A 25,935-nucleotide genomic window follows, 5' to 3' on the forward strand; every position below is an offset into this window, starting at 1 on the left:
CCGGACATTATTTCCAGACGGCTTATTAACGTTTACTAATACCTAAAGTTGCATTACAAAAGTATTTCGAAGTGTTTTGTGAAAGTTTATCGTCAACTTTTTTAATTTTAAAAAATGACGTTACGTTATAAGACGCTATTTTTTTTTGTTTATCACACAGTCTTCATAGATCGATATCTTGGCTATATATGGACCGATTTAATCGAGAAAAAAAAGACCCAATAGTGATTATGGGACATCTAGGAGTGCCAACAAAGAAGATGGTCAAAGGTAATGAATGTTTTATATTTTCTTTGTGCGGTTTGTGTAGCGCCGACTATGCTAATTATTTTGTTTACGTCCCCTGCGGGTCTTTTGGGGTGTTACATGCTATCAGATAATAGCTTCTCATGCTTTCGCCGAAAAGCATTTAAAAAATCTGACTTGTTGCCTGGATTCACAACGAGTGTAGCTTTAATTCAATACCCTGCATGTGTATTTTAATGAACGTTTGAGTTTTAACTAGTACTATTAGCATTTAGCGTAGCGCATTTGCATTTCCAGATGTCTAGATGGGACGCCTGCGTGTCAGGTAGGAGCAAGAGGTTAAGGCAGGGCTTTACCTAGCAGACTTGTACATGACCTGGAGCCAGTGGGTTTGGCGACGAGTATGAAGCGAGGGCCAGCCAACGAGAGAGAACAGGTCGCAGTGGTGGGTAGTATATGGGGCTTTGGTGACAAAACGAATGGCACTGTGATAGACTGCATTCAGTTTGTTGAGTAGAGTGTTGGAGGCAATTTTATAGATGACATCACCGAAGTCGAGGATCGGTAGGATTGTCGGTTTTACGAGGGTATGGTTAGCAGCATGAGTGAAGGATGCTTTGTTGCGAAATAGGATGCAGATTCTAGATTTAATTTTCGATTGGAGATGCTTAATGTGAGTCTGGAAGGAGAGTTTAAAGTCTAACCAGACACCTAGGTATTTGTAGTTGTCCACATATTCTAAGTCAGAACCGTCCAGAGTAGAGGTCGAACCGATTAATCGGAATGGCCAATTAATTAGGGCCGATTTCAAGTTTTCATAGCAATCGGAAATTGGTATTTTTGGGCGCCGATTTGCCGATTTTAAAAATGTATATATATATATTTTTTTTTATACCTTTATTTAGCTAGGCAAGTCAGTTAAGAACACATTCTTATTTTCAATGACGGCCTAGGAACGGTGGGTTAACTGCCTCGTTCAGGGGCAGAATGACAGATTCACCTTGTCAGCTCGGAGGATCCAATCTTGCAGCCTTACAGTTAACTTGTCCAACGCAATAACGACCTGCCTCTCTTGTTGCACTCCACAAGGAAACTGCCTGTTACGCGAATGCAGTAAGCCAAGGTAAGTTGCTTGCTAGCATTAAACTTAACTTATAAAAATATAAATTCAAACAGCACTTTTGTGCGTTTTGCCAGCAGCTCTTCGTTGTGCGTCAAGCGTTGCACGGTTTATGACTTCAAGCCTATCAACTCCCGAGATGAGGCTGGTGTAACCAAAGTGAAATGGCTAGCTAGTTAGCGCGCACTAACAGCGTTTCAAACGTCACTCGCGCCGAGCCTTCCAGTAGTTGTTCACCTTGCTCTGCATGGGTAACGCTGCTTCGATGGTGGCTGTTGTCGTTGTGTTGCTGGTTCGAACCCAGGGAGGAGCGAGGAGAGGGACGGAAGCTATACTGTTACACGGGTAATACTAAAGTGCCTATAAGAACGTCCAATAGTCAAAGGTTAATTAAATACAAATGGTATAGAGGGAAATAGAAGACTCATGTTAAAAGGAACCACTCCGGACCCTCCCGAGAACCCAGAGGGCATGAGAGGGGGCGGGGTCTGGGCATATGTTCTCATATTCTGAGCAAGGAACTGAAACGTTAGCTTTCTTACATAGAACATATTGCACTTTTACTTTCTTCTCCAACACTTTGTTTTTGCATTATTTAAACCAAATTGAACATGTTTCATTATTTATTTGAGGCTAAATTGATATGTATTAAGTTAAAATAAGTGTTCATTCAGTATTGTTGTAATTGTCATTATTACAAATAAAAATCGGCCGATTAATCGGTATCGGCTTTTTTGGGCCTCCAATAAATCGGTACCAGCGTTGAAAAATCATAATCGGTCGACCTCTAGTCCAGAGTAGTGATGCTGGACGGGAGGGCAGGTGCGAGCAGCGATTGGTTGAAGAGCATGCATTTAGTTTTACTTGCATTTAAGAGCAGTTGGAGGCCACGGAACGAGAGTTGTATGGCATTGAAGCTCATCTGGATGTTAGTTAACACAGTGTCCAAAGAAGGGCCAGAGGTATACAAAATGGTGTCGTCTGCGTAGAGGTGGATCAGAGAATCACCAGCAGCAAGAGCAACATCATTGATGTATACAGAGAAGAGAGTTGGCCCAAGAATTGAATCCTGACTGCCAGAGGTCCAGACAACACTGAACTCTATCAGAGAAGTAGTTGGTGAACCAGGCGAGGCAATCATTTGAGAAGCCAAGGCTGTTGAATCTGCTGATAAGAATGTGGTGATTGACAGAGTCAAAATCCTTGGCCAGGTTGATGAAGACGGCTGCACAGTACTGTCTTTTATCGATGGTAGTTATGATATCGTTTAGGACCTTGAGCGAGGCTGAGGTGCACCCATGACCAGCTGTGAAACCAGATTGCATAGTGGAGAAGGTATGGTGGGATTCGAAATGGTCGGTAATCTGTTTGTTAACTTGGCTTTCGAAGACCTTAGAAAGGCAGGGTAGGATAGATATAGGTCTGTAGCACTTTGGGTCTAGAGTGTATCCCCCTTTGAAGAGGGGGATGACCGCAGCAGCTTTCCAATCTTTCGGAATCTCAGACGCTACGAAAGAGAGATTGAACAGGCTCGTGATAGGGGTTGCAACAATTTCGGCAAGATAATTTTAGAAAGAGAGGGTCCAGATTGTCTAGCCTGGCTGATAATAGCATTTAACATTATTTTTGAATTACTTCATCTCTGTAACCCACACATACAATTATCTGAAAAGGTCCCTCAGTCAAGTAGTGCAATTCAAACACAGATTCAACCACAAAGATCAGGGAGGTTTTCCAATGCCTTGCAGACATTGAATATCCCTTTGTGCATGGTGAAGTTATTAATTACACATTGAATGGTGCAGCAATACACCCAATCACTAAATAGATACAGGAGTCCTTCCAAACTTAGTTGCCGGAGAGGAAGGAAACCCCTCAGGGATTTCACCATGAGGCCAATGGTGATAAAAAAAAAAAGCTTTTTAAATCCCTCCCACTTTTGATCTTGTCTCATTACTGCAACTCCAACGGTTTCGGGAGGTGAAGGTCGAGTCATGCGTCCTCCAAAACATGACCCGCCTGCTTAACTCAGAAGCACCAATGTGTGGAAGGAAACACCGTTCACCTGATGACCGAGGTCTGAAGTCTGGTCACCTACAAACAAGCAAGATTTCTGGCTCTCACAGACCTGTAACTTCTTTAAGAGGCTCCTCTGTCCTCCACTCGTTACCTGTATTAATGGCACCTGTTTGAACTTGTTATCAGTATAAAAGACACCTGTCCACAACCTCAAACAGTCACACTCCAAACTCCACTATGGCCAAGACCAAAGGACACCAGAAACAAAATTGTAGACCTGCACCAGGCTGGGAAGACTACATCTGCAGTAGGTAAGCAGCTTGGTTTGAAGAAATCAACTGTGGGAGCAATTATTAGGAAATGGAAGACATACAAGACCACTGATAATCTCCCTCGATCTGGGGCTCCACGCAAGATCTCACACCGTGGGGTCAAAATGATCACAAGAACGGTGAGCAAAAATCCCAGAGCCACACGGGGGGGACCTAGTGAATGACCTGCAGAGAGCTGGGACCAAAGTAACAAAGCCTACCATCAGTAACACACTACACCGCCAGGGACTCAAATCCTGCAGTGCCAAACGTATCCCCCTGCTTAAGCCAGTACATGTCCAGGCCCGTCTGAAGTTTGCAAGAGAGCATTTGGATGATCCAGAAGAAGATTGGGAGAATGGCATATGGTCAGATGAAACCAAAACATAACTTTTTGGTAAAAACTCAACTCGTCGTGTTTGGAGGACAAAGAATGCCGAGTTGCATCCAAAGAACACCATACCTAGTGTGAAGCATGGGGGTGGAAACATCATGCTTTGGGGCTGTTTTTCTGCAAACGGACCAGGACGACTGATCCGTGTAAAGGAAAGAATGAATGGGGCCATGTATCGTGAGATTTTGAGTGAAAACCTCCTTCCATCAGCAAGGGCATTGAAGATTAAATGTGGCTGGGTCTTTCAGCATGACAATGATCCCAAACACACAGCCCGGGCAACAAAGGAGTGGCTTCGTAAGAAGCATTTCAAGGTCCTGGAGTGGCCTAGCCAGTCTCCAGATCTCAACCCCATAGAAAATCTTTGGAGGGAGTTGAAAGTCCGTGTTGCCCAGCAACAGCCCCAAAACGTCACTGCTCTAGAGGAGATCTGCATGGAGGAATGGGCCAAAATACCAGCAACAGTGTGAAAACCTTGTGAAGACTTACAGAAAACTTTTGACCTCTGTCATTGCCAACAAAGGGGATATAACAAAGTATTGAGATAAACTTTTGTTATTGACCAAATACTTATTTTCCACCATAATTTGCAAATAAATTCATTAAAAAAATCCTACAATGTGATTTTCTGGATTTTTTTTCTCATTTTGTCTGTCATCGTTAAAGTGTACCGATGATGAAAATGACAGGCCTCATCTTTTTAAGTGGAAGAACTTGCACAATTGGTGGCTGACTAAATACTGTTTTGCCCCACTGTACATTCGTGCAACGATTGTGCTTTTTCACAAATGCACTTTTGTTAAATCATCCTCCGTTTCGTGAAATTGGCTGTCTTTGTTAGGAATCACTGCATGTACCCTGACTGCGTCGCACAGAACGCAGGAGAAGTGACAATTTCCCTCGTTAAAAGAAATTCATGTTAGCAGGCAATATTAACTAAATACACAGGTTTAAAAATATATAGTTTGTGTATTGATTTTAAGAAAAGGCGTTGATGTTTATGGTTAGATACACATTTGTGCAACGACAGTGCTTTTTTCGCGAATGCGCTTGTTAAATCACCCGTTTGCTATGATTCAATGATAAATTAACAGGCACCGTATCGATTATATGCAACGCAGGACAAGCTAGATAAACTAGTAATATCATCAACCATGTGTAGTTAACTAGTGATTATGTTAAGATTGATGGGTTTTTTATAAGATAAGTTTAATGCTAGCTAGCACCTTACCTTGGCTCCCTTGCTGCACTTGCATAACAGGTAGTCAACCTGCCACGCAGTCTCCTCGTGGAGTGCAACGTAATCGGCCATGATCGGTGTCCAAAAATGCTGATTTCCGATTGTTATGAAAACTTGAAATTGGCCCCAATTAAATCGTCCATTCCGATTAATTGGTCGACCTCTATTCCGCATCATCTGACCACTTCCGCATTGAGCGTGTCACTAGTACTTCCTGCTATAGTTTTTGCTTGTAAGCAGGAATCAGGAGGATAGAATTATGGTCAGATTTGCCAAATGGAGGGCGTTGTACAAGTGTGGAGTAAAGGTGGTCTAGAGTTTTTTCCCCTTTGGTGACACGCTTGTAGAAATGACGGAAAATGGATTTAAGTTTGCCTACATTAAAGTCCCCGGACACTAGGATTGCCGCTTCTATTTTCTTGTTAAGTGCGATCTTAGTACCAGCATCGGTTTGTGATGGTAAATAGACGGCTACGAAAAATATAGATGAAAACTTGGTCGACTTGCTTAGTTAAATAAAAGGTCAAATTAAAATGTACACAAAACAAATTGTGTTGTCTACAGCTTATCATGAGGTACTCAACCTCAAGCGAGAAATACCTCAACTTCCTTAATATTAGACATCGTGCACCAGCTGTTATTGACAAATAGACACACCACCACCCCTCTTCTTACCAGACGTAGAAAAACCCAGCCAACTGTTTATTATCCGTGTTGTCGTGGCTGAACGACTCGGTGAAACATACGATTTTACAGATCGTCTTGAACGGAGCTCATCCAGCTCATCAAACGCATTAACCTGTAGTTAACCGCCCAGCCCGTGAACGGGACCGTTATCATCACCTGACACTAATTAGCATAACGCAACAGACATAAATCTTCATGGAAAATATTCCTATTCATGAAAATCATAAGTGAAATATATTGGAACACAGCTTAGCCTTTTGTTAATCTCATATTGCTAGCAGCAGGCAAACTTGTCACGGAAATCAGAAAAGCAATCAAATTAAATCGTTTACCTTTGATGAACTTTGGATGTTTTCACTCACGAGACTCTCAGGTAGACAGCCAAAGTAATTGTTTCCCAAAATATTATTTTTGTGGGCGAAATAGCTCCGTTTGTTCTTCACGTTTGGCTGAGAAATCGCCCGGAAATTGCGGTCACCACAACACCGAAAAATATTCAAAATTAGCTCCATAATATCGACAGAAACATGACAAACGTTGTTTAGAATCCATCCTCAAGGTGTTTTTGTAATATCTATTCGATAATATATCCGTCGGGACAATTATTTTTTCTCTAGGACCGATTGGAGTAACGGCTACCTCTGCACTTTACGCGAGAATCTCTCTCGGAGCCACCATGTGCCCCCATACGGCTATTCTTCAACAGAAATGCGTAAAACTACGTCACAATGCTGTAGACACCTTGGGGAATACATAGAAAGCGTAAGCTCGTTGATGGTACATTCACAGCTATAAAGGGAGTCATTGGAACGCAGCGTTTTCAAAGCCTGGGGCACTTCCGGATTGGATTTTTCTCAGGCTTTCGCCTGCAACATCAGTTCTGTTATACTCAGACAATATCTTTACAGCTTTGGAAACGTCAGAGTGTTTTCTATCCAAAGCTGTCATTTATATGCATGTCCTAGCATCTTTTCCTGACAAAATATCCCGTTTAAAACGGAAACATGTTTTGTCCTTCTGTAGCTCAGTTGGTAGAGCATGGCGCTTGTAACGCCAGGGTAGTGGGTTCGATCCCCGGGACCACCCATACATAGAATGTATGCACACATGACTGTAAGTCGCTTTGGATAAAAGCGTCTGCTAAATGGCATATATTATTATTATTATACATTTTCCAAAAATGAAAATACTGCCCCCTAACACCAAGAGGTTAACACTTTTTTTGGTTACTACATAATTCCATGTGTTATTTCCTTGTTTAGATGTCTTCACTATTATTCTACAATGTAGAAAATAGTAAAAGGAAAAGAAAAACCCCGGAATGTGTAGGTGTGTCCAAACATTTAACTAGTACTGTATATATACCCCCACACTGATAACGGAATATAATTACTCAAAGACACACACACCTGGCTGGTAGCATGGATGAACTCCTGGGCTTTGGCTCTACTTGCGATATTGGCCTCTTCCATCTTAAACAGCAGAGCTGTCACTGAAATACAGAGAGCATGGGGTTAGTAAAACCTTATACATATTATATACACTTCATAGTAGCAACAGGAATACACAAAAACGTACCAAAACTGCACCTGTTGACATTATTATAATGAATGCTACTGACAAGAGACTTACATGCTAAAACTCCTCCGGCCGTGCAGTCCACTCCTGTCTGTAGACTCCAGGGGAGGGTAGGGGCAGCAGGAGGGGGAGGTGGGGGCGGTGGCAGCTTGTTTGCCGAGGAGGAAGAAACAGAAGAGGCGGAGGAGGAGGGGTCTGTGAAGGAAGGAGGAAAGGAAAGCGAGGCGAAGGCAGAGACAGATGAGGAGGAACAAGGGGGTGAAGCCAGGGATTTGGGGTCTTCGTCTAGAGGGAGTGGCTTCATGTTGGAGGGGCCGTACTGTGAGAGGCCTCCCCCCTGGGACGAGGGACTGGAGGGGGACAGGTTGAGGGTGCTCTGGGTCTGAGCGGGGCAGTCCTCGGGTAGGAAAGAGGGCTCAGGAGTCTTACAGCTGCTGTCCACTGTCTGAGAGTCGGGAGATGACTCCCGAGCATCACGCGAGGCGGTGAGGGAGGGCGGAGGGGTGTGGGGGGGTGAGGAGGACGGGGGGAGGACACTGGTGGAAGAGGATGATGAAGAGGATGAGGAAGGGGTTGGACCAGCTGGACCAGAGTGCGGACTGGAGGGTTTAGCCCCCACTCCTGATTGGATGTCGGAGGAAGACCCACCCCAGCCGCCGCCCTCAGAGCTACAGTTGGCTATAGCGCCATCCACGTCCGTCAAACCACTGGCGAGGCCTTTCTCTCCCCGCGTCTTCTTCGCCAGCCGCCTCCTACGCTTGGTTGCTAGGGACAATGAGGGCGAAGACGCCGAGGAGGATGTGGAGGTGGTAGAGCTGGGCTTGGCCTTCTTGGACTTCAGCGCTGCCACCGTGGGATTAGCCAGCAAGGAGGAAGGTGGAACGGCCAGGGAACTGCGTTTGCCCACCTTCCCCAGGTCCTTGTTGCGTCCACTCAGCAATAGAGGCTCAGAGCACGGCTTGAGGAACGGAGATCTGCTCTCATTGTCCCTCCTAAAGACCACGGCAATGGAGCCTCCCACCACCGGCCCCCCAGAGGCCCCTACTGACCCGCCCACCCCGAGGAGCTCCATGCCCAGCTTCCCCGAGCCCACTGGGCCCCCCGTGGTGCTGCTCACACCCTCGCGCACCAGCACTGACACTTTGGACTGCAGCTTGGCTTTCCTCCCACCTCCACTTAATTTCTTGGACCTGCCAGACCGACCAGACTCTTTCTTTCCTTTTTCCCCACGCTCTTTCTCCTTCCCTATCTTCCGCCCTCGTTTGGCCGAGGGGAGGGTGGCTGGGGCGGAGGCCAGGCCGGGGGTGGCCTGGGTTGGGGAGAGTGAGGAGGTGGAGAGCTCCTTACCTTTAGGTCGAACCGAGGAGGAAGAGGACGACTTGGACTGACCAGCTTTCTTGCCCGTTCGTGATTTCTTCTTGAAGTGGTGGCGTCCAGGTTTGGTAGCGGTCTTGGGTTTGGCACTGAGGGCAGCGGGTTCCAGAAGCTGGGGAGGGGAGTCTTCTATAGAGGGGTAGTCTGAATCCAGAGCCTCCCCGTCCAGAGAATGCATGTCTATCTCCAGTTTGTCTGAGAAGTGGTCCGAGTCATAGCCATGGTAATGTGACGGCGGAGAGAGGGAGAGGCTCCCAGGCCGGCCAATGCTGTCTTCTAACTCTTCGTCCGAGCGCCGACGGCTCTTCTTCTTCCTCTTGTGGGGCTTTTCAGAGCCCTGGGAGGGGCTGCGGGGGGAGGATGGAGCCAGCGGGGGGGATCCGGGGAGAGTGGTGGTGGTGGTCGTGGTGACCGTGATGGTTCGCTTGATGGCGAACAGGTCAGAGCCATTGAGATCCTGGATGGATGGCGGCACCACGGGTCGACCATCTCGACGTCTCTCCCTGTCCCTTTCTCTTTCCTGGTGCATTTCTCTGTCCCTTTCTCTGTCCTGGTGCCTTTCTCTGTCCCTTTCTCTGTCCTGGTGCCTTTCTCTGTCCCTTTCTCTGTCCTGGTGCCTTTCTCTGTGCCTTTCTCTGTCCTGGTGCCTTTCTCTGTGCCTTTCTCTGTGCCTTTCTCTGTCCTGGTGCCTTTCTCTGTGCCTTTCTCTGTCCTGCTGCCTGTCCCTTTCCCGGTGCCTAGGTTCTACGCTTCCTTTGGACCTCTTGGAGCTGCCTCTTTCTCGGCTGGTTGATTTGCGGACGCCGTCTCGCTCTCTTTCCCTCTTTATCCGGCTAGAGTCTCCATCCCTCTCCCTTCTCCGGGTGTCATCTTTCTTTCTGTCCTTGTCTCGATCACCGTCTCGTTCCCCAACTCTGTCTCTGTACCGGTCTCTGTCTCTCTCTCTGTGTCGGTCCTCTGAAGTGTTTGACCAGGAGCGGCCCCCGGCCTGCTGCGCTGAGGTGTTTTGTGAGCGGGGGCGTGCTGAAGATTCCGGGGTGCTCCGTCGCCTCTTCTTCCTCTTCCTGCTGTCGCTTCTGCTGCTCCTCCCTCTCTCCTTCTCCACTTTTGTTTTCTTCTCTTTCTCACTCCGCCGCCCCCTCTCCCTGTGTCTTTCCTTCCTCTCCCCACCATTCTCTCTACCACCATCCTTTTCTTTCCTTTTCTTCCTCCTCCTCTCCTCTTCCTGATCCTCCTCCCCTACCTTGCACTCCTTTCGCTTGCGCCGCTCCCTCTCCTTGGAGCTCTTGCGGCTCTTGTCCTTCTCGGCAGTGAGTGGGGAGGGGGCCAGAGGGACGGTGTGAGGAGACGGTGGGAGGTGCTGAGGCGAGAGGGAAGAGGGGAAGGAGGAGCGGTATCTCGCATTACGCCGGCTGACCAGCTTCCTCCTCAGATCTCCTACCCCGACCACCACCAGCTCCTCCTCCTCTTCTTCCTCGTCCTCCTCCTCATCCATGGGCTCCCCATCCTCCCTGCCAGGCATCACCAGCCTCACCCAGTCCCCCTCAGCCCGCACCGACACAAAGCTATCCCCGTCCAACACCCTCAGGATCCTCTCCGGCTTGGCTCCCCTGTGGAGGAAAGGACTGCCAGAGGAGATGGGGAGGACGAGAGGAAGGACTCCTTCCCGGCCCCTCTCCTCCCTCTTTCCTCCATCCCTCTCAGTGGCCCCAACGATCTCACCCTCCTCAATCTCAGAGTGGTCCGAGTGGTTCGCCTTCTCTCGCCTCTCCCGTACTTTCACCCGGGGCTCTTTGGTTCGGTCCAGCCTCCTCCGAAGGGGGAGAGGGAGGGAGCGCGGTGAGAGCGGGGGAACAGAGAGAGCGTCCGTGGAGTCTGGAGGAGCATTGTCTTTCTCCTCTCCTCCTGTCCTCCCCGTTTCTACCTTCCTTCTCTTCCCTCTAGCATCGCTCCCCATGCTGCTCACGCTGTTCCCTCTCTCCCTCCCTCCCCCCGTCTCACACTCCCCTTCCTCACTCTCTGAGGGGGGAGAGCCGGTCGGATCAAAGGGGTCGTACTTTTCCCCTTCCTCCTCCGTCGCTCCTTCCTCTCTCTCTCCTTCCGTGGGGTGAAATGGGTCGTAAATCTCCGTCTCGAGCTCTTTTTGTCCGTTGGTGCCCACAAGGGGTGAGAGGCATAACAAGGGATCTGAGGAGAACGAGGGGTCAGAGTGAGAAGCCAGGGAGGCAGAAGTGGAGGACACCACATCACCCATCATCATGCTGTTGGCACTTCCCTCCTGGATATCATTGTTGTAGCCGGTTGCCACGGCACCAGGAGAGGAGGATGAAGAGGAAGGTGGGGAGGCGGGAGAGGAGGAAGATGTGGAGGAGGGCAGGGGGCTCTTGGCAGTCTCTGTGATCCCGTGAGAAGGAGGGACATCAGGCATCCCTTTAAGGCATGGGATTTGAGTTAAGTCCATGGCCAGGATGGGAGCTGGGCCTGGGGTAAGCTGTAGTCCAGAACTCCCTGGAGCCTGGGGTTGTGGGTGGAGCAGGGATACTGAGGGTCGGGGATCAAAGAGCAACCCTGAAAGATGAGACAAGAAATGTTAGGCCTTTATCAACCACCTGGGGCCCACAATCTGTCGTGTGTGTGTGTGTGTGTGTGTGTGTGTGTGTGTGTGTGTGTGTGTGTGTGTGTGTGTGTGTGTGTGTTTGGCGGAAGTAGAGTACTGTATGTGTGTATTAGAGTTGGTACAAAGTATTTACCTGACTTCCTGTTGCCTATACCAGGGGCGACAGTGGACAGGATACTGAGCAGTAACGAGCCTTCCACTCTCACCTCAGCTGTTAACTCCACTTCAAGGTCAGAACTGGAATACAAATGCATCACTCATGAAACCACGCACAGTGGAACTGGCACATCTAAATTCCCTGTTATGCTATTCATTATATAGGGTCTCTCACTCTCCCATACATTTCAGCTGACCTTTCACTCTGACATCCTCTCCTTAGTCAGGCATGTGATTTTGGCCCCAATTTAGCTGTCCCAGACAAATTTGAAATCGGAGACAAAATACCCATGGTGTTGCCTACTCGAAGCTCGCAGCTGTCACCGATGCTCGTTTAATGTGAGCGAGTCAGAGAAAAAATCTGAGGGCTACCGATCCGTCTATGAGAGATTCCAATACATTCTAAAATGTTGGATTTTATTGTCATAAAACATGTGACATGTTTAACGACAAGTTGAGAACGGTCATCAGCAAACGCCAATGAGATCCTACCAGTGATGACGTATCACATCAGCCAGAATGTGTACAAGAGCGATGACTACTACTAGCATGCATTTGTACTTGCCTTCGACCAAAGCGTCAAATCATTACAGCTCTGAAGTTGAGAAGCAATGTTACCCAATTCTAAATGTATTGGCTTGACATTTCAACTATGTATGGCAAGCGTGAATGTCTGACTGAAAACGTTTATGAGGCGGCTTTGAGCCACAGCTCGTTCTAGTTAATCTAATTTACATCTTTTTGGCGAGACAGTGTGGTATAGCGAATACTCAGGACCAAGGGAAGAATTTTATACATGTGTGACCCCCGTCTCTGCCACTTCGTTTAGTGTGTGCACCACTACGTTGGCAGGACAAAAAAAATTACAGGAAAGATTTTAAAATTAATGTTGCGTAGGCCGGCATTACCTGCCGAGGAGATGCTGTGGATAGCAGTGAAGAGAGACCAGGCAGGAAAGTGTTTCGGGGGTTGCAGTAATGGCAGCTCCCTATATGAAGGGGACAGACAAACACACACATTAATAGCTGCTACAGTCAATGGAAGAGCTTAAAACACACACACACAATAACACTCACCAGTTCGCTAGGCTCGTCATCTGGGTTCTCCCTATCACCTTGGTAACACCTCAACCTCGTCCTACTCCTTTCTTCATCCTTCTCTGTTTCCTCTTCGCTGGAGTCTTTGTCTGATGTTACATAACTTAAGTCAAATAAAATTTTGAAGAATCTTGCAGTGTCGTGTGTGACGATGTTAGCTAGCTATCTAATTAGCGATTGCATTAACTGGAAGTGGCAAGCTAACGTTAGCCGTTGCAAAATACATGAATCAGGCCGGACTCTCGTCTGTTGCTTGCAACACCAGTTGACCTGGCTGGTAAACTACAAACTAACTTAACTAGTAAATACACTTGATCACTGAAACTACTTATAAATCGTCACGTTTTCACTGGAATCAGATTCGTCGCTAGCTAGCCAGACCTGCCAGAAATAGCAGTAACATTAGCTAGCTAGCCAGGTTTGCTAACGTTAGCTCTCCTCCTAGCTACACCGGTCAAATACATACCTTAGATCCAGTTACATGTTTTGTCCGTTTAAATCCACAATCTTCAACTAACCTTTATTTTCTAAAACGTGACATTTACGTTTAAAATACAGTATTAAAGGTTGAGATATTGTTAAAAGCACATTAAGAGGCCCATCCCATCCATCGCCGACATTTGACTTCCCTTCACTTGAAACAAGGGCCGACGGGAATTTAGGTTTTTCGTTGATCGGGCTAATTTTGGGGATGACTTCTTCTTCGAGGTTTAACGGCGGTTGGCATCCAATTTGTTTCTTTACCGCCTCCTAAGAGACTGGAGTACAACTCCCTTATACTTTACTTGAAAAAGAGAAATGTACTAAATAAGTACCCTTACAATCTAACACTATACTCACAAATGTCAAAATTACATTAAATCAAATTAACACCCCCCCCTTCTCCACTAATTGAATGTATTTATTCCTACCTCATGTCATCACACTGAAAGGATGGGACATCACCACTTAACACATCCTGTAACTCTTCTGCTGTCAAGTCTTGCACACCCAAATACCTCTCTGCAGCTGCCACCACAACCTCAATCTTCTGAGACTTCTGATCCATCCCTGCAGTACAATTAATAACCATTGCTATAAATGCTAAAAATCCAAACTTACTGACAATCACAGTCCACTACTTTCCCCAATACTGCACATTCCTTTGTCTCGTGCCCTTCTGCACATTTTTCACACCTTGGACCCTTCCTTCTACAAACTGCTGCCACATGCCCATAAGCTTGACAACTGTAACATTTTAATGTATTCGGCACATACGCTCGTACAGGATAACTCATATATCCTAACTTCACTTTGTCAGGCAAAGACTCAACTTCAAAACTCACAAGAACAGACAAGGACTCTTCTGTTTCCCCAATCTCACCACCCTATCTGTGTCGCATCAAACGACAAGCATCACATAAACCGGGAATCTTTGCCCCCTAACATTTACAGTGGGGCAAAAAAGTATTTAGTCAGCCACCAATTGTGCAAGTTCTCCCACTTAAAACCTCAACTATGACAGACAAAATTAGAAAAGCAATCCAGAAAATCACATTGTAGGACTTTTTATGAATGTATTTGCAAATTATGGTGGAAAATAACACACGCACACACACACACACACACACACACACACACACACACACACACACACACACACACACACACACACACACACACACACACACACACACACACACATTCTACTACACAGTTCAGCCCAGTCAAAACACAAACTCCCTCACACACAGCACAATCACCACCTTCCGGAGACACCTGAAACCCCACCTCTTCAAGGAATACCTAGGATAGGGTAAGTAAGGGTAAGTAATCCTTCTCACAACAAGATTTAGATGCAAGTCTTTCCATGGTCTATCTATCTACTGCACAAATGTAAATGTAAATGTAAATGTAATGCATCATGCTGCCTGACTGAGCAAGACGACAAGTACATTAGACTGTCTAGTTTGAGAAACAGACGCCTCACAATTCCTCAACTGGCAGCTTCATTAATTAGTACCCGCAAAACACCAGTCTCAACGTCAACAGTGAAGACGCGACTCCGGAATGCTAGCCTTCTTGGCAGAGTTCCTCTGCCCAGTGTCTGTGTCCTTTTTGCCCATCTTAATATTTTATTCTTATTGGCCAGTCTGAGATATGGCTTTTTCTTTGCAACTCTGCCTTCACAACAAATCCATGATTTATTTTAGACAGGTCTAAAGAAGCATGATATGAAAAAAAATGTAGTCTATTTCAGAAGAACAGAATAGCATACTCTGAGTTGTCCTTATGTTAGGTCCTGATCTTGCTATGCCAAATGGCTGTGAGCTACACTAGTTCATTTAGTAGACAAGATTTGCTTAGAATTCCTTGCCATTATTTTACATTTTTTCATATTATGAAGAATACAATTAGAATAAAATAGAATCAGAATAAAATAAAGGATATTTTCTCAGACGATTTGAGGCAGTGCTAATATGCGGCTATTCTGTGTTGAGCGGTTAACAAAGAAATAGGTACTCCTATATGCTTAATTTAGAGTTATTAATGTAACTTTAGTTGTTTTGCAAACATTGGGCTATATGTTTGGATTTTTAATACATTGTAATTGCATGATTGCATGATGCGACACAAATTATGATTTGAAAAAAGATGCTTGAACGGCATGAGCTCTGCTTTGGTTTTTTTGCGCAGGCTGTACACACGACATCAGTCTCTCATTCACAATTTGACAAACCCTTATCGGTTGATGTTACTCTTCAATAACAGACCCCAAAGCAAAACAGGGGGAGAAAAATAGGTTTGTTCAAAGAGGACAAATCATAGATGTTATGCTGAGAGATATATGTTCATTCTCCCCTGTCCTCAGTGATTCTCTCCTCAGTGATTCTCTCCACAGAACAAAGGACAGGATGTAGTTTTATAACCCAACCCTAGCCTGTGGTTGACCAATTAGAATTCCTTGCAATAAAACTGGGCCAATGGCCAAATAACAAGTATCCTATTTCAGGCTCAATGTATAGACAAATTCCTCCCATGTCTCTGACACATTATTCATTAATTCCCTATTACAGAAGAAAACACTATTTCCATTGATCGTTAGTAGTCTATTGACTTTTAGTCCTCTTGACCTTTAGTCCTCTGTGTTGTGTATTTATCTTCAAAATATTCTTACACACTTGATAATGCCTCAAATTTCACGGCGGCATCCCCTTTCTGTGGCCGTAATGCACCCTAAGAGAATCCATGCCATTTGCGACCAGTGGCTGTTGTGCCCTTGGCCCAAAGTGCTGTGTTGTGCCCTTATCCCTGAGTGCTGCACGCTCTGAAGCACCTCTCATTCAAATGGCTCTCCATCACGTGATCGGGTCTTTCTCACAGGCTACAAGTGAAGACAGACACATCGGGGATGCAACTGCGGGTATCCTTATCCAATTCTGAGGTGTATATGGAAGATATTGAAAGAACTGTCCACATTTACTTTTCATCAGCCAACAAGATGAGTAGGCCTAACGAACAGCAAAAGCACTAGCCTATGTCAATCTACTATCCCCCAGAGTACAAAAGTTGACCTATTCTAATCTGTGCAAGAAATTAATATTCCAAACATAGTCTGGGACAGTTAAGGATATGATAGATCCCAAATTATACAGTACAACCACCAGCATAAAAAAAGAGAACGTTTAGCTTAAAATGTTGATAACCTATTATGCTATTTGTTCACATTACGTAAGCAGCAATGCTCACATGGCAGTAGGCTATAAGCGTGAATGTTCCATTAGCGGGAAACACCATTATCAAATGCGATTATGCATGTAATGCTTTTATTATGAAGGTGCATTTTTATGGTGAAAATTATCTTCCCCAAACTTGAAACTCACGCGCTACTTACACTGTATGTATGCCAGTTAGGCTCTACAACCCTCGTAAAGCGGATTAATGTGCGTAATTTTAAGAAGTTATTTGGCCACTTTAGTTGTGATACAAACCTTGTCAAAATATATAGACCTATATAGACCTACATGAGGTATATGAAGTCGCAAAAAATATTGTCACCAATCAGACTATTCTTGATTTAATCTTGCCTTTACATATACTAAATAATATATGTGTGAAATAAGTTTAGATTTAAAATGGACCATTATCATGCACCTGTCTCCAAACAGGGGCAGCGGGAAAAAATATGTCATCTTTGCACTTAAAAAGCGAATGAAGGATGTTTTTCCCATGATTAATTTTCATGCCAGCCAGGTAGGTGAAACTCCTGTTGTAAAGATAAGCACTGAAGTTACAAAATGTCTTCTTTAGTCAAAAAGCATTAGGGTCAACTCCGTGCTTGTGCTCCTTCTGTCGCTTGGGCTCCCGTCGCTTGGGCTCCCGCCGCTTGGGCTCCCGCCGCTTGGGCTTCCATCTCTTGGGCTTCCGTCTCTTTCCATTATTTCAGGTGCTGTGGTCTGAAACAAAGTAACTGAGTGTTAAAACTCATTGGACTAGTAACATTTATTTGAGGGGCACAGTCAGCTCGTGCTCTCTCACACCATTTGGGCACACAGAGGTCTTTCTTTTTTTTCTGCGATTCTCTTCTTTTCTGGAGACAGAACGCGTACATTTTGACAAGTAACGTTACAGAAGGAGAAGGTTACCTAGCATTATGGGCGGCAGGTAGCCTAGTGGTTAGAGCGTTGGACTTGTAAACGAAAGGTTGCAAGATTGAATCCCGAGCTGACAAGGTAGAAATATGTCGTTCTTCCCCTGAGCAAGGTAGTTAACCCACTGTTCCTAGGCTGTCATTGAAAATAAGATTTGTTCTTATTACTGACTTGACTAGTTAAATTTAAAAAATGGGATAGTGGTGAAGTAAACAAACATGGCTGTACCCATGAAGTAGACCCATTGACAGCTTAATAGGTTGTATAGTTACAAATGTATAGTTAGGCATAACTTGCATGTCATAGCTACTGCTGTTACTTCGCTAATGTTTTGCTTCTAGGCTAAACATCCAGCTGTTGTGTTAGCGAGCTACGATGGAGTCGATCATACAAATTAATTACTCAGAGAAATTACAATGAAGATCAACATTTTCATGTAAGTAAAACACTTGCGCTACTGTTGCGTACTGTTAATGAAGACAAAATATCTGATGTGGAACTCCACCTGTCCTACCTTTGATCTGTATTTGTTGCCCCCCTCCTTAAATGGCGTATGCTTCAGGCATTCACCGATTTCGGTCTCAAACTCAGTGATTTTGGTCTCTTTGTGGCATCTGCTGCAGGCCTCTGAATGACATTGAAACACATCTTTCAGTTTAATTAGTAGTAAAGCAGCACAATATGGAATTATACTGTAATCTAGGACAAGGAGGCAAATGGATTCTGGGTAAATAGATGCTCGTTGTCTTCAGAGCTATAAATAATTGAGGTTCTTCTAGGGCAGGGGTGTCAAAGTCAAATGGACGGAGGGCCAAATAAAAAATTTAGCTACAAGCCGAGGGCCGGACTGTTCGAATGTTCATTGAAAAATTTTTAAATGACGCATATAGTCTAGTGAACCTAATTGAACCTACTGAAAACCTAACAAATATATTCCAATATGATCAGATAAATAAAGCAATATTTTCTTATGGCTCTGTCAGTAATCTTTAATTTTCAACAGACACAAAAGACAAATTTCCTTTATATAAAAATCCCCATAACATGAACATTAAATGAAAGAAACCGGTATTCAAGGCACCATCAGTAGCCTATATTTTCTATTTTAGCAAAAGTGGGCTAAATTTACTTCAAAGAAAAAAACAATAATAGCAATTTTCTATCATCCACTCAACTGAAATATTTTTAAAATATAATTGGATTGAAATACAATAAAATAAAGTGCAAAAATCTATTAATCAAAAACAACACTTTGTTTAAGGAGAAGTAACATGCAGTGAAAACAAATATTAAACTTTAACTTTTAAACTTGAACTGAGTAAAAACTCTAAATATGTGATTGCACAGTAATGTTCACTTGTTTGAGGTTGAGGGTGATACTTGGTGGTGTCCCATCTTTTCCACAAGTTCATCAATGTTCGGGGTAAGGCTCTGAGCTGAGGAAATCCTCAGAATTGAGTGGAGGTGTTCAGCAGTAAGTCGACTTCTGTGTGATGTTTTGTTCAAGTTCATCAAAGAAAACAGTTGTTCACACAGGTATGTGCTGCCAAACATAGACAACGTTTGAGCAGCCTGGATGCGCAGCTGGGGCATTGTGTCGGGAGGAAACGGGCGAACTCCGCAGCACCCACTGCCGCATATTTTGCCCTCAGTGCATCATTGCATTGGAGGTCAATCAACTCCATTTGGAGGTTTGGTGGTGAGCTTTCCACGTCAACAGCAAATGGGTTACCGAGCAGTTCCAACCTGCTTTTTTGTGCTTCAAAGTCAGCAAATCTTCGCCACCAGTCCGCTCCTGTGTCCACACATCGCAGGTGCTCCGTGGTTGTCAAACCCACAAGTTTTTCCCAAGGCAGCTCCATCTCATTTACACATCTTGACACCTCTTCATACAAATCATGCCCCGTAGTTGTGCCATGCATAGGACGTAAAGCCAAAAACTCCTCTGTCACGCTTAGGCTGGAGTCCACTCCGATGAAAATTGACAACTGGGCAATGTCAGAAATGTCTGCTCTCATCCACAGCCAAGGAATATGCAATGAAATCTTTTCCCTTTTTCACAAGCTGCTCTTTTAGATTGATGGACAACTGGTCTACTCTCTCGGCAATGGTGTTTCTGCTCAGACTCACATTTAAAAGAGTTGCCTTTTTTCTGGGCAAACTTCGTCACAAACTTTAATCATGCAGTTTTTGATGAAATCCCCCTCCGTAAATGGCCGGGCTGATTTAGCGATCTCTTCTGCCAAAATAAAACTGGCCTTGACAGCAGCCTGGCCTTGTGATTTGGCTTTTTTGAACAGAGCCTGTCGAGATTTGAGGCCTCGTTTTAATTCCTCTGCCTTTTGTAGCCTTTGTTCCATGTCCATATTCTTGTTTTTGTCCGCGTGTTTCGTTTCATAATGTCGTCTCAGATTATACTCTTTCAGTACCGCCACACTTTCTCCACACAGAAGACACACAGGTTTTCCAGCTACCTCCGTGAACAAATACTCCGACTCCCACCTTGTTTGAAACCCCGGTTCTCAGTGTCCACCTTCCGTTTTGCCATTTTTGATGGGTATCTGAAAGTTAATTTTACTGTGATGCTGACAACTGCTGTGCCAATAAATATTGAAATGAAGCAGCCTACTGCTCGGTGCGTCACCGTTGCATTGTGGGAAATGTAGTATTGGTGCGTGTAAAAGATCTGCGGGCTGCCGGCTTGCTGCGGTCTGCGGGCCGGTTCTAATAATAAATCAAGATCATCCCAGGGGCCGTAAAAAACCTTCTCGCGGGCCGGATGTGGCCCGCGGGCCTTGACTCTGACATATGTGTTCTAGGGTATCTGGTATAAATGTGCACCTACTTGTCACAATTCTTAAAAGAGGCAGGTCTTCGAAAGCCAACTTTCTTCCCCCTTTCAAACTGAACTGGGACAACAGTGTGGTGGTCCCAATGTGACCTATCATCCTCCTCAGTCTTCCCCACTGTGCTGGACCCATACATACGGAGATAGGATGTCTAGTCGAGTAATTGAGAATTTGATTACTGGTATGTCTGACAGAAACAATGAAAAAGATGTGACCTACAGTAGTAGCCAGAGGTGGGACCAAGTCATTGTTTTACAAGTCACAAGTAAGTCTCAAGTCTTAGTACTCAAGTCCCAAGTCAAGACAGGCAAGTCTGAATCAAGTCTCAAGTCAAGACCATCAAGTCAATTCTCAAGTCCTAAACTTTGAGTTGAGTCCTAAACAAGTCATAATGTGCTCTTCACCAAATGTAATACCATTTCATATTTTTAACAAGAGTAACAGTTAGTATATTACATTTATGCAAATCATGAATGCCTTTAAAAACATCAATATATTTATTACTTTCCAAATAAACGTTATATTTCCATGGAAATACATGGGTAGCCATGAGACACCCCCCCCCAATAGTGATCGACTATCAAGGATGGCTATGGGGCGCAATCGGGCGATGTAGGCTTGTACACAATCGCCCAATCTTAACACACACACACACACTCTCTGTGTGTGGTTACAGTAGGCTAATGTATGTCAATGGTTTTAGGAACAGCAGTAACATCAGGCAGGATTTAGGCTTCCAACTGCCTAGCCAGTTGTATCTCAATCTTGGGTGCAATGATCACGTTCCCGCATTGACTGACTGTGTGGAGGCTCATTGATTTAACATTACGTTATACATTATACACATTATACACTACATTATACACTAGTAAAGTAATACAATATATAGATGTTGGCTATATTAGACACGACTTACCGTTCTTTGTGCAGCTTCAAATGTTGAACAAATTTGGAAGTTGTTGCGCCTTCGTCTGTAATTTTCTTCCCGCATGTTTTGCAAGTTGCAATCCATTTTTTTGTTGATACAGTGTAGTCTTTATATCCGAAAATACACATTTTGGATATCATCTTTCCAAGGGCTCCATCTGAATTCACCCACTGACATTCCTTCGCACTGCCACGCACACATTTTTCTCAGCTGGCACAATTTGATTGGCTGCTGTCCGATTCAATAATGTGAAATGAAGAGTAATGTTAAATGAAGAGTTGATGCGCTGCACACCTCTTTAATAGCATCGTTTTTAATATTTGGACTTGGGGAGGGTATCAAATCCAAGTCAAGTCACAAGTCATTGGTGTTAAAGTCAAAGTCGAGTTGCAAGTCATCATATTTGTGACTTGAGTCCAAGTCATGTGACGACTCCACACCTCTGGTAGTAGCCCTATAACACTTTATCAGCCGGTGTTAATCTTTCTGTGTTGAAGAAGTACTTGCAGTGAAAACATAAAAATTGTTTGCAAAAATTCTCCTCTGTTGAGATCCGTTTACACAGTAGCTTCAGGTCAGCCACAGAGTCTAACGGTGATGGCAGAATGTCGAGGTCCTCAGCTGTGGTCAATGGCCTTGTAGCATTTAGGAGCCTCAATTGCTCTTGCTGGATCTCATGTATAATGTCTAGCTTCATCAGTAGCTTTGTCTGGAAGGCTTAGCAAGACATCATTGATTAGAACGGAGATATAATTGGGTCCTAGACAAGCTGTTTTAGGATTAAAGGGGAGTTGCTATTTTGAAACAAAGCACTGTTAAATCACAGATGAACATGTACAGTACTAACAAGACATTACAATTACCTCCTGAGACTGCACGGCACTTGTGGATGCAGATTCCTTTTGTTGGAGACATATGAGGATAGATAGGTTTTAGTGTAAAGCAATTCATTCTTAACAGTGCATTGTGACATTTCAGAAAAACAACGGTTTTGGTTGAGGGGAAAATTAGAGATGGATGTGTTGATACACTTAGGCACTACTTAGGGGGGTTGACTATGTACTGTAACAGATATGCAAAATTCTTACTGGATGCTGCAGGTAGCCAACTATTGTCTTGTAGGCCTGTAGGAAGTTGTATAAGATAAAACTCAGGTATGTGAATTCAATATGCTTGGCATTTATGTTGTTCCAGGAGTTTCACATTGATTTACCTGATAAGATTCAGCTTGGGGCAAAACTAAGCTGACAAAATGTTACAAATAGGCTACATATTTCAAATATTACATTCAATTCTATACATTACCCAAATGAAACATTTATCATCGTATGATCATACCCATTCACACAAAACACGTATAAATGGTTTTAGAATCATTGTGAGGTAAGACAGAACGATGCACTTTGGCTGCTCTACGAGTGGTCTGGATCACTAATAGGCAAAACTAGAAACTGTTCTCCAAGGGTCATGACGCTTGAATTTCACCAGACCGCGGCTGCTTGCCCATGTGGTTGTTGTCTAAGCAGATGCCTGCCCATGCTCTAAGCTCATAAGTTTAGTGCTGTAGGTTGTACAAGGGGCAGAAATGACTGTCTAACTGACCTAGGCAAAATTTAATTTCAGGACATGACCCACTACAGTGAGTGTGTAAGGGTTTTCTTCTGGTGAAAGAGAGGCGGACCAAAATGCAGCGTGGTGGTTATTCATGTTTTTAATAAAGACGACTATACATGAACAGACTATACAAAACAAGAAAAGTGAAAACCTAAACAGTCCTATCTTGTGCAAACACAGAGACAGGCACAATCACCCACAAAACCCAACAAAAAACAGGCTACCTAAATATGGTTCCCAATCAGAGACAATGACTAACACCTGCCTCTGATTGAGAACCATATCAGGCCAAACATAGAAATAGACAAACCAGACACACAACATAGAATACCCACCCAGCTCACGTCCTGACCAACACTAAAACAAGGAAAACACATACGAACGATGGACAGAACGTGACAGTGAGGGAGACTAGATTAGATTACATACAGGGTTTAGGAGAAAGAAACCGCACAGAGAAACACAGAGAGACAAAGAGACAAGACCAAGGTTGCTATCTGTATCCTGCCATTGAAGGGACACCTGGTTCGTTGGTGGTAGATTAAGGTGACCAGATTTCTGAAATGAAAACCAGGGACATTTCCAGTTCGGCGGTCAATATATAATTAAAACATCCAATGTTATTTTATCTATGAAATAAAAAAGGGGGACAATTCCGGGTTCATGTATTAAGTCTAACAGGCACACTGTGATAGAGAAAACAACCATACTAAAGAAACACTAAAGACAAGACAGAACTGTCCGATCTGAACAGCCATTCAGTGGTCCTGCTAGAATAAGAGCAGAAGAGAACATGAGCAAAATTGAAAAAACAGAAATAGTATATGTGAAATACTCAACAACATAATAAAGAAATAAGATGCTGATGATATTGGTAACTACATAATATACTTGAACCAACCTAATCTGTTTATTTCTCAGAAGAATGTATTTTCTTCAGGATTGCTCTGTCTTTGGCCAGCTTCTCCATGAACTCCTGGTAGGGGAGGTTTAAGTTTGTCTTCACAATAAACAGGGCCTTGATGGTAGGAACAGTGAACCTATTTCTTGCTTCTGTCCATAGATCATTCATTTGGGAGAAGACTCTCTCGACTGGTGCATTACTTCCAAGTAAGCACATGACAACAGATGCTTATCTAGCCAGGTTAGTGTGTGGGATGTCGTTCTCTTTGAAGTGGGTAACCACCGTGCTCCATCTCTGAATAACCGGTGTCTCAGATGTTTTCCATTCTTCAAGCGATCCCCCCTTTAGAAACTCATGCAGGCCAGTAACCTCGTCACACAATGCATCCTCATTGATGGTCACATTGGGGCATTTTCCCTGCAGTGTGCCTGCTGCCTTCTGGATCTCTTCACGCCGAGGTTGCCTTTTTAAAAGGAAACCATGTAAAAATCCTTTAGATTATCTGTGTGCTTTCCCCATGCTTGCAAGTAGTTCACAGTTGTAGTGAAGAATGATTGGGATGTTTTGAAAAAGCTCTCTTTAGACATGTCTCCAGCTCTCTCAGAAGTCCTCTGACCAATTGCAGCGGACTCCACAGCACAGTGGTCCTGGCCTCCAAGCATCTTGATCGTGTCACTGAATACGGTCAAGTTTCCATGGACAAAGACCAGCCAAAGTTCAGTCAGTGGGTTTTCGAACATTGTTCGCAGGACAACAGGGCATTTGTCTTCAGAAATAAAAAAGGATTTCAATGGCGCATACATTTTCAGCACTCTTTCTAGAGCAGGGGGCATGGACATCCAGCGAACATTGCTGTGTCCTAAAATGTTATGGTACTCCTGGCCAACAAACTCACAAAAGCCCTTCAGTCTTTCGACCCTGACGGTGAAAATATGAACATATCCAAATATCTTTGTGAGCAGGTACTCAACATCATATCCAAAGCTGTTCTGGCTGTGTTATGAATGATGTGGGCAGGACAACCTTAGCCAATCGCATCCCGCTGCAGAGCATTTTTAACTTTGGTATGGACATTGACCCTCCCCAGCCTATTCAATCCTCCAAAGTTGGTATTTGTTGTCGGCAGAGAATGTTTTCCAGGTTACATTTTTGGATGACCACCAGGACCAATTACCTCTACTGTTTCTCCATTCAATTCAATAAAATCAAGCAGTTTTGTTTCCACAGATGTGCTGCCATCATATATATTACATATCTGACTATTGGCAGCAGCTTTACCTGTCCATGAGTGGACGCATCAATGGACAGGGACACAAATTCAACCTGGTCTAGGTCCTGTGTTACCAAAGTAGTTGCCCATGGTGCTAACACGTTACTCACTATGGCGTCTCATTTTGTCCTAGCACATGTCATTTAGCTCATAAAGCTTCCGTATCAGTTGTGCTGTGCAGTCCATAGATCTGTAACTATGATTGTGTCGCATAGTGTGGGTATGCAAAGACACCCTCCTGCACAGCTAAACCATATTCTTCTTGGGAAGGCTCTACCTTCTTGAAGAATGTGGTGACAGAGGGCATACCAACACGGCCAATCAGAGAGGCTTTATGCTTTTTCGTCTGCTGATGTTCTACCGCTGCCATTCTTCTCCGGAGGCCAATTGAAAGAGAGGAATTGCAAAGGGTGCAGTGAACCATTCTATCGTCTTGACCTGAGTGTATAAATGGAAAATCTCTCATTATGTTTTTCATAAAAAGTGCATTGCCGTTTCTTGGAAAGAGTCATTGTATCTCCTCTGTCTGTTCTTCTTCACTCTCCTTGTGTAACTCTTCTTACTCTCTTAACTTGTTCTCCTCCAATCTTTCTCCTCTTTTTTTCACTCGTCTTCATTTCCTTCTCTTCACCTTTCCACCTCACTCTTCTACACTCTCCTTGCTTCACTCTTTTTACTCCCTTCATTTTTCCTTCTCATTCCTCTCCAATCTGTATTAATAAATAGTACACTATTAGATAAAATACTTTGGTTAACAGATTCCCATTGCTTGCCTCATTTTTGTATTTTATCTCAAAAACATAGTTTGGAATAATAAATTGGCAGGCTCTATAACCATATCGTTACCTTTCCTCCTCTGTCTCCTTCCTATCCAGTCTTCCTCCTCTCCTTCCTCTCCAC

At 44.3% G+C, this 25,935-nt stretch overlaps 1 protein-coding gene and 1 pseudogene across 1 annotated transcript in view; both read right to left on the minus strand.

Annotated features, from left to right (window-relative positions):
- Positions 1 to 13,887, minus strand: part of LOC118358952 (splicing factor, arginine/serine-rich 19-like) — a 28,390-nt gene extending 14,503 nt beyond the window's left edge. Inside the window, exons 1-6 of the mRNA XM_052481161.1 lie at positions 13,830 to 13,887; positions 12,819 to 12,928; positions 12,651 to 12,730; positions 11,720 to 11,823; positions 7,650 to 11,537; positions 7,427 to 7,509 (exon numbers count right to left, since the gene is read on the minus strand). Of these exons, the coding sequence (XP_052337121.1) occupies positions 7,427 to 7,509; positions 7,650 to 11,537; positions 11,720 to 11,823; positions 12,651 to 12,730; positions 12,819 to 12,928; positions 13,830 to 13,887 (4,323 nt within the window). The remainder of the gene's footprint in view (positions 1 to 7,426; positions 7,510 to 7,649; positions 11,538 to 11,719; positions 11,824 to 12,650; positions 12,731 to 12,818; positions 12,929 to 13,829) is intronic.
- A 4,367-nt stretch (positions 13,888 to 18,254) lies between these two features.
- Positions 18,255 to 20,283, minus strand: LOC127912232 (general transcription factor II-I repeat domain-containing protein 2-like; annotated as a pseudogene).
- Between the last annotated feature and the right edge of the window lie 5,652 nt (positions 20,284 to 25,935).

This window comes from Oncorhynchus keta, chromosome 26, assembly GCF_023373465.1.
Source record: "Oncorhynchus keta strain PuntledgeMale-10-30-2019 chromosome 26, Oket_V2, whole genome shotgun sequence".
NCBI lineage: Eukaryota > Metazoa > Chordata > Actinopteri > Salmoniformes > Salmonidae > Oncorhynchus > Oncorhynchus keta.